This window comes from Bidens hawaiensis, unplaced genomic scaffold (genome assembly GCF_021521415.1).
Source record: "Bidens hawaiensis isolate Kalapana, Puna unplaced genomic scaffold, B.hawaiensis_p1.1 tig00000097_1, whole genome shotgun sequence".
NCBI lineage: Eukaryota > Viridiplantae > Streptophyta > Magnoliopsida > Asterales > Asteraceae > Bidens > Bidens hawaiensis.
The window spans coordinates 3031478-3040673 of record NW_027491017.1 but is presented as its reverse complement, the minus strand read 5'-3'; the positions used below and the strand labels follow the sequence as shown (position 1 = coordinate 3040673).

The 9196-nt window shown below is 38.8% G+C and overlaps 1 protein-coding gene across 1 annotated transcript; it reads left to right on the top strand.

Annotated features, from left to right (window-relative positions):
* The first annotated feature begins 1244 nt into the window (after positions 1-1244).
* On the top strand, positions 1245-6463 carry LOC143560449 (uncharacterized). The gene is made up of 3 exons (XM_077048774.1): positions 1245-1688; positions 3779-5691; positions 6410-6463. The coding sequence occupies exons 1-2, from the start codon at positions 1245-1247 to the stop codon at positions 5312-5314; spliced, it is 1980 nt and encodes a 659-aa protein (XP_076904889.1). The 3' UTR covers positions 5315-5691; positions 6410-6463.
* Positions 6464-9196: the final 2733 nt, after the last annotated feature.

The window sequence follows — 9196 nt, the reverse complement described above, 5'->3', positions numbered from 1 at the left end:
ATGTTAATGTTCCTGATGTTAATGTTACTGAACCAGAGCATCCTGCCTCTGATGAACCCAAAATAGATGCTATGATTGATCTATCAGATGATGAGGAGGATGACTCTGAGGAGTCTGATGAAGAGGGTGATGACAACCCTGATCAAGGAGGTGAGAAAGTTGGTACAAGCTCCACTGCTGAGACCCCTCAAGCTAAAGAGACTTATATTCAAAGGGGCATCATTGAAATTAATGCAGAGGAAGTCTTAAAGAAGGTTGAGAAGAGAAAGAAAAATACTGAGCATTATAAGAACTATTTGAAAGTCAGAGGTTATCCTGAAGCTGCCCTGGAAAAATACACTATGGACCAAATTCAAGATCTCTACAATAGTGAGAAAGAGATAGTTTCACAAAAGTTTGTAAAACAGGATGATAAGGTTGAACTGGAAGAATTAAAGAAGAAATATGATGGCATGTGTGGATATTTGATTGAGAAAGGCATGAAGCCTGAGGTTGTGAGAAATATGAGTAAAGAGGCAGTATTTGACCAGTATTTCAAAAGAAAAGAGAAAGAGTTAAAAAGGGTCTATACTGAGAGCACAATTCAAACTGAACTACCTGATGAGCCTCCAAAGAAGAAAAGAAGAATTCAGACCTTAAGGGAGAAGGAAAAGGAGCAAGTCAAACCTGTTGAAATTCCAATCCCTCAAGACGATGTCAAACCTGAACAAGAAACTGAACCATTCATGCCTTGGGAGAATGAGGAAATGATCAGCATCCTAAGAAACATAGTGATAAACAAGAGAGGGATGACTGAAGCAGATTTCAATGTTTTGGAAAAAGAGGATTTGAAGACTCTGTTCTATCAGCAAAAGGATGAGTGGGAAAAGGCATTGAGGGAAGGAGAAAATCCCAGATACTATGTTGATGGCAGATTTGTACCTGCTGGACTAGCAAGAACTCCAGGAATGATCAAAATGTTAATTGAACTGGAGGCAGCAGGACATGACATTGTGGAGATAGCAAACCTTCCTACTGAGATGGTGGAGGCCATATATGTGAAAACATTCAACTTGGGACCTCAGAAGCCCAAGAAATCAATTCCATTCAGACCTCCAATCCATCAAAGATTCCCAAGAGGAAGAGGCCAAGGAGGAAGAGGAGAATTAAGTAGCTCAGTACAACAAAGAACAAGACCACAATCTGGTGTGGATCTACCAAGAGAGCTCTACTATGATTCAGTAACTGATACTCTGAAGGTGATCATGGAAAGTAGGCAGTTGAGGGAAATTATTGTGAGAAGTGACTTCAGAGAATACAATGAAGAGCAACTGAGCAGAATGGAGTCACTTCATCTTTATGATTTCAGGGACAGAAGCAGATCTGCAGGGAGACAAATGAATGACTTATCTAAATATCTGTATGAGCAAGCTGGAAATGGGTTCAGGTTCTTAAAAGACAACATAAGCAGAGGTGCAGCTTCAATGAACAAAGCAAGAAGATCTGCAAAGATAAAGAAGATGGATATTGCTGAAAGAAACTTTAAGATGTATGTCAGAGATGAAGAACCACTGTCCAACATGAGTAAGTGTATAAGTTTAAGAAGAAGAATGAAAAGGCCAAACTACACTGTACAGAAGAATGGCATCATTGCTCAAGTTGAATACAAGGAAAATGGAGAATATGCATTGATGAATTCTGATGGAAAGGTGCTGGTTATGATAAAGAGAGATGCAGATCTTGCTTGCTTGCACAATGAAGATCTAGCTGATATTAGAGACTTGGTGATTCCAGAAGGACACACTCACTACCAAGTGCTCAATATCTTCAGAGAAAGAGCAACATCTGTAATCCAGATGAGAAGACAAGCAGCCTACAATGAAAGGAAAAGACAAAATAGATAGAATAGGCTTTGCTTTGTAATGTCTTCGGACAAACCTTTGATTATGTAATTTTTACTTATGTAATTTGATTTTCAAATTTGATGTGTATTTTGCTAAGTGTAAGTAACCATAGAGTGTTTTGGGTCAGCTGAGGTGTTCCAATCTAGGGGAGATTGTTGGGTCAAGAATTTGACCCAAATGAAGAGATTTGACCTAAAAGAAGAATATGGAAGATTGGAATCTTCTCAACCTCCTCAGAAACTGCTAAGTATTGAATCCGAGCACACCTTGGACCTTCGAGTAAGCTTTTACTTAGCCGAGTACGAGATTTTGCCTTCCGGGCAAGGTTTACTTCAAATAGTCTTCTTAAGTGGATATCCGAGCAAGGTATGCTTTTTAGTGATTTCCGAGTAAGGTTCATTAATTTGGCATATCCGAGTAAGGTTCACCTTGTCAAGAGGGTTGTTCTTCAAGTCCAAGTATTTTACTCTTCCGAGTAAGGTTTGGTCAACCAAGTCCAAGAAGCCAAGTAATTTGAAGACCGGGCAAGGTATTCTTTAATAATTATGGTCCGAGTAAACTTGATGAGTTGATGGAATATATCTAAGTTATATCGAGTAAGGTTCTGCTCAAGTAAGGTATGTACTCCCGAGTACGCCTTATCAATAAGTTGTTTAACTGACAATGAGCCGAACAGGATCATAGAAGAACAAGGTTGCTCGTAAGGATTTGTCGAGCAAAGTTTGATAAGTCCAAGAAGATTGAAGTCTACTCGGTGAATATTTTACTTGGTAAAATATTCTTTAAGTAAAGTCTACCCGGAAACTGATTCCGAGTACACTTCTATGTTTACCAAGTCTGAAGGAAGGCCGAGTACACTGCGTACTCGGAGACTGAAGTTTAATGAAAAGCCTACCCGGAAGACTTGTTTTACACTTAGTATATTTTTGAATATGTAAATTGAATATGTACTATCGGATAGGGTTTCTAGAAGGAATGACAGCTGTCTTAGGTTAGCAGGCCTATAAATAGAATAATTAGGGCACGCCGCGAAAAAAGAGAGCACAATACGGATAAGACCGACACATTAATTAAGAGAATATTTTATGTGTGACGGCTGTCCTAGGATTCCTTCTAAACCTTAATCGACAATCCTTTTGTATGATTAACGTTATATAAATGGAAATCTTTTGAGTGAATCCTTCGTGTGTCTTCGTATTTTGAATATTCATTGCAACCGTACGTTTGTTATTGATTCCGCCTTTAACAAACGGTCATCTTTCTAAACATAGTAACCCGTCATTAACTCGCTTGTCAACACGATTAATTTTGTGTGAGTTATGACATGATTGATTAATATCCGATCCGAAACGACCTGACATCATATTAAACAACTTTATCGCGTTCTTAAAACTTTTAATTTGCAAGGTGCTACTGAAGATGCTATTTTCTTACATCTGTTTCCGTTTTCACTTGCAGGAAAAGCAGCTACTTGGCTCGACACTCAGCCGCCTGAAACGTTCACCACTTGGGAAGCACTACGTTCTGCATTTATCAAAAGATACTTCCCACCGACTAAAGCGGCTATTCTTCGCGATCAGATTCACTCGTTTCACATGGATCCGGGGGAGCAATATTGTCATGCTTGGGAGAGTTTTCAAAACATGCTAGCTCGTTGCTCACAGAATGGTCTCACACCATGGGCTCTTGTGGAGAAATTTTACAATGGGTTGAACTACGAAACCCAAGTTCGGTTTGACACGGCGGCGGGAGGAAGTTTACTGGCGAAGAAGAACGTCAACGAATGTAACGAGTTGTTTGAAAGTTTAGCTCAATCTAACCTTGCCAAAGAGCCACATCGTGGGAATTCCACTCCCGTCAACAGTACATCCTTATTCGCTCGAGGTGTACACCAGGTTAATCTGGATACTAGTGTGGCTGCTGCTTTGGAATCACTAACCCGAGAGGTTAAGAAACTTAAGGCCAAGGTGGACAGGTGTGAGTTTTGTAGGGGTGGACATGGTACGTTGGAGTGCCCGGTGATGAATCAACAGGTCGACTTTGTTGCTGGTCAGAATAGGTTTCCCAACAATTACAACAACAACAGTCAGAATTGGAACACCTACAAAAACCTGAATCATAACAATTCCAACTGGCGTCCGTCGGGTGCACCACCCGGATTTCAAAACTCTTATAATCAAGGAAAAGGTCAGTACTTTAATAATAATAACACCGATGGTACTAATATTCAAAATAATGTGCAGGATTCGAAAGGTGGACTTGGGCGTTTGGAAGAGATGATGAAGCTAATCTTGGATAGAGATCAAGTTACACAGAAAAAGTTAGCCGAACACGATTTGCTCTTCAAGAATCAACAATATTCTATTCTCGATATTCAAAGAACTGTTGGTGATATTGCTCGTCGTTTAGAAGAAAGGCCCCTAGGTCAGTTTTCGGGTATTCCTCAAACTAATCCGGTTGCTCAATTGAAGGCCATCTCCACTCGTAGTGGTAGGGTTTTCGGTCCGGAAGTAGTTATTAGAGAAATTGAGAAAGATGGGGAGGATGAGTTGTTGGATGAGGAGATAGAGATAGAGGCTCCGAGTAAGTCACAAAGTACAACACCAATTATAGAGCCGCGAGTTGAGAAAAACACCGAGAAGAAGACGGTTGGAGTCCGGCCACCAACACACATCATTAACCCTGCCTATGTCCCATATCCCGCTCGTCTGAAAAATCAACAATATACGAAAGATTACGGGCATTTTCTTAACATATTTAGCCAATTGAATGTCAACCTCCCGTTCATTGAAGTCCTTCAACATATGCCTAAATACGCCAAATTTTTGAAAGACCTTCGTAAAAGAAAGGATAAGTTGGAGGAGTTGTCGACTGTACTGCTAAATGGAGAGTGTTCTGCGGTGGTTCTTAATAAAGTACCGGAGAAATTACCCGACCCCGGTATTTTTACCATTCCATGCCTTTTCGGAAGTAACACGACATGTCAAGCATTGGCCGATCTTGGAGCTAGCATAAACCTCATGCCATATTCTTTGTATGAAAAGTTAGACCTAGGAGAGCTCACCCCTACTCGTATGCCGTTGTCTTTAGCCGATCGTTCCGTTAAGTATCCTAGAGGTGTCGTGGAGAATTTTCTCGTTAAGGTAGATAATTTGGTTTTTCCCGCAGATTTTGTTGTTTTAGATATGGAGGCTGACGAGAGAGTTCCTATCATTTTGGGTCGTCCATTCTTACGTACCACTAGGGCAATCATCGATGTGTTTGAAGGCAAGATAACTCTTAGAGCCGGTGATGATAGTGCCACTTATTTGGCTAAGTCCATGAGACATCCGAGTGGTCAAGACGGTCTCATTGATCCATGTCACCCAGTTTACTTGATAGAATCATCTATTTCGGGCATGGATCCAAGTCTTGACGAGTCTGTTCGGTGAGTTTAAGTGTGGGGAAGGAGCGAAAGGTTTCAAGTTCTTGGGTAATGGTAAAGCGTGTTAGAGATATTGGTGGTGGAAAGCGAAAGATTGAAAGGGTTCGTGGAGTTAGAAAGAAGAAAATCAAGGTTGATGAATGGTTGGATTGTGATTCGGTATCTTTGAGGGCATTGGAGTTTTACCGAGGTGGAGGAAGCTCCACTCGGTCCGCCACGTGATTCGCATAGCATGGGTTCTTGAGTGAAAACTCAAGTGTAGAGTTTGTAGATTTTTCCTTTACTTTAATTTTTATTTTCTTTGTTTCGTTGCGTCGTCGAGTCGTTCCAAGGAATCATCACCATCATAGAGGGAGGAATTTACGAGAATTCAAGAGGTGCCAGGTAAGTTTTACACGTTGAAATAACATAAAATGAGCATAGGAAAGAGTTGGTAATTTTCTAAAATATTTTCTAAGGCAAAAAGAGGCATCCAACACTCAAAACTTTCTGTTAAAACACCCGGTCGCGCGCGCGACGAGGATAACTTTTAGCCTTGGCGGACGCGAAGGAAGACAAAAGGAAAAAAATTGCCCAGCTCGCCCTAGGCGGCCCGCGAAGGGGAAGGCCATTTTGCCTCCGCGGCCGGCGGCGCCCCCACCTGCATAATCCGAAATTATTTTTTTTTATTTTTCTTGCATTATTTCACCATTTTTCACAATTGTTCATCAATTCCCTGTTTTATCATTCGGGTGTGATTCCTTGTGTTTAGTTTGGTTTTTCGAGTCATGTTTTTGAGTCTAGTTGTCCGAGTCTTGTACGAGTCATTGAGTCGCTAACGTAGTTTTTTGTAGTTTGACTTTGTTTTGTGGTTTTGAGTTTTGCTAGTTTAAAAATTTTGAGCTAGAGAGATGGTCACCAAGGAAGAATTATTGAAAAAGATAAGTGTGGGGATGGAGCAGCCGAGCAGTATACTTTATGTTTTATTATTATTTGCTGCTAATTATTCATGTTTTATTTGTTGGGTTGGTAAAATACTTTGATTGCTTAATATCTATCATTTTGATACGATACATTATTAGATATATTTGTTTTGTTTTGCCGCTTACGTTCGCGAAAAAAGGAGTTACCATTTGTTGAGCACGTTTGTAGTTGGAGGGCATTCATGGAAGAAGACTCTAGCATCATGTTTCATGCGCATATTACCAGCTAAGTCTTTCCATTATCTAGCATATTAAGTTTTTATTTAGTTTTTATTTAGAGTCTTAGTTTTTGTGTCCGACTTAATTTTAATTTTTATTTTGAGTCGTCCTTATCCTTGCATTGAGGACAATGCATAATTTAAGTGTGGGGGTAGGATATTTGAGTCATAGTTTAATTTTGCTTTAAAAAAAATAAAAAAATAAAAAAAATAAAAAAAATTGAAAAATGTTTAAAAATGTCCCTTTAATCTAGTTTTTTTTGCATTAAAGTGGGAGATGATGATATTTATCGGAAATTGGTTTTTCAAATTACTAATAATATGAGATAAATAAAAGAAAACGCACTTAACTTGGGATGTGTCAGTAGGCTCAGCCTTGAAAATGAAAGGGCAATTTGATAAAATGGTTAAAACGGAAATCTCTTATGGGTAAAGCGTTTTGTCCGTGGAAAATAAGTAATGAAAGGTCGGGCCATACTCAAGCCTCAATATTTGGTATGAAAAGTGGAAATATCATAAATTTTAAAAATTTGAATACTTTATCATATGATGCTTGGGTAGGTTTAACGTTAGAGTATGCCGTGTAGCCTGTGATAAAAACTTAAAACTGCTAATTAAGTGTTTTACACCTCATCGGCGTATGGTTTTATAACCTCAAATCCTGTATTGATGGGATGCTTCGGGTCCGGAGACCATGGGTTTGTTTGCCGACTATTCATCTTGGTATTCACAATTCCAAATGGGGTTGTGAATATTTAAAATTAAGCCAAAAAGAGCAAACCCTTATAAGTCTATAAACATGATCACAGGAGTACAAAAGTACAAAATTCACTACAGACTTGATCATCCACGCTGTTAGCCATGTGTGGTCCCCTTGCTCGCGTCTCATTACCATTAAGAAACGGACCACAAGGGACACGCTACATGTAAGCCCTACAGATGAAATTTTGCATACTCACCTATGGTGATGGGTTCGGGGTGTTGCTTGATAATGGGGGTATGTCATGTTGTGGGGAACACTAGCTATAAAATAATTGAACCTTAATCGTATCTAATGGCTGCTTGGTAGACTTTGATGCTTAAGCTTAGGTGGATAAACAATACCCTTGATCGTCTTAGCTATTTATAAAAAAGTTAGAGCAACAAAAGTATCAAATCTGCTAATTTTGAGGTTTAAGTCAAGCTGGGGTGGTCCGGTCCGGTAAAAGCTGAAAATAAGCGGGTCTTAATTGTGTAAACCACTGAGTAAAAAAATTGTCAGATCATATTTGTCCCGGTAAAGATTAAGGCATGGGTTTAAGTGGACAACAATATCGGTGAGCGCGGTTTTTGCGTTTTTCTAAGCTTTAAAAATTAACCTATATGTTTGTTAGACTGTAATTTTCCGATTCTGATCCAACTGCATAAGACTTTTTCAGGGACGAAAAAAGAGTAAGTGTGGGGATATTTGATATACATCTATTTATACATCTCGAATCCCTTGTAAAGTTGTGTTTCTTTAATGATTTGAGTTCGTTTTAGTTCGTGTTTTGTTTATCTTTTATTAATTTAAGGTTTTGAGTCAAGTTTTGTCCATTTATTATGTTTTATGTCTTTTGGTGACTTGCATGTTAAATCTAATTCTTTCTATCATTTCATGCAAAGCTTATGTTAGTTTTGTTCGTCAAAACGGATACGTGATTGCTTCACTAATGTTTAGTTATGTTTTCATATGTATGGTGGCTTGGAGAAGCAAGGTCTAGAAGATTCTTATTGTTACTTGGAGTTCAAGATGGATGATGATCAAAATTTGGCAAGATATATAATAAAATAAACAACAAAATCCGTAGCCACCCAAAAGGGTCGCCGCGGCCCGCGACGGCAGAAGGGAAAAGGCCTAGGCGCGGCGCCTAGGGCCCCCTGTTCATCTGTTTTGCAAAGTCCAAGCCCGATAACTCGTTTATATAAACATCATTACATTCCCAGCCGTAGGAAGCTTTTTGGCAGCCGAATTTGGAGAGGAAACCAAGGTTTTGGAGGTGTTTTTGAGGCTAGTAATTAAGGAAGATCATCAAGCTTTTATACACGTGTTCGAGGGTGGATTAAGACGGGTTCTTTCATTCTTTTTCATTGCCTTTGTTCACTAAACTTTATGATGTCTATCTTTGTTCTTGGTTTTAGTTATTTGTCTTTGATTATAACTATGCTAGGTTATACTTCATGTCTACCTAGGTTTGATGAATATGTTTGAGACTTGATTCTTGTTGTGGATTATGTTTTGATTATGGTTTCGTTGATTTAATAGTAAAATACTTGATTTTGCTTTCATGATGCGTATAAGTGTTTATTATCTTGGTTGATTATTAACTATTGCTTCACATGGATCTTGCTTTCTATTGATTGTGTTCTTTAGATCTTAGGGTTCAAGTTTAATCTTTACTTGGTTTTTTGATTATTATGGTTGAATAGGCCTATTAAGTCATAGAAGCTTGTTTATAGTTGGTTAGGGTTTTAAATGTTTTGCTAAATTACAATAGCTGTGAGGTGAGGAGTTGTTCATGTGTCTTGGTCAATTGCATGCTAGGATAGAGTGTGACAATATTCTTGCTGAGTGCGTTGATCCTTGCTCATGATGTCATGTTAGTTTATCAAGTTATCTAGAGTTTTGTGTTTCGTAAGATTGCTTGCTTTAGATACTAATAATTAACCCTAATTGATGACTTTGCGGAA

Bases quoted from the DNA above. Each gene is read 5' to 3' on its own strand.
- LOC143560449 (XM_077048774.1), top strand. From the start codon at position 1,245: ATGGAAAGTAGGCAGTTGAGGGAAATTATTGTGAGAAGTGACTTCAGA. The intron at 1,689-3,778 runs GTGCTGGTTATG...GGTGTACACCAG, and splicing joins TGATGAATTCTGATGGAAAG to GTTAATCTGGATACTAGTGT.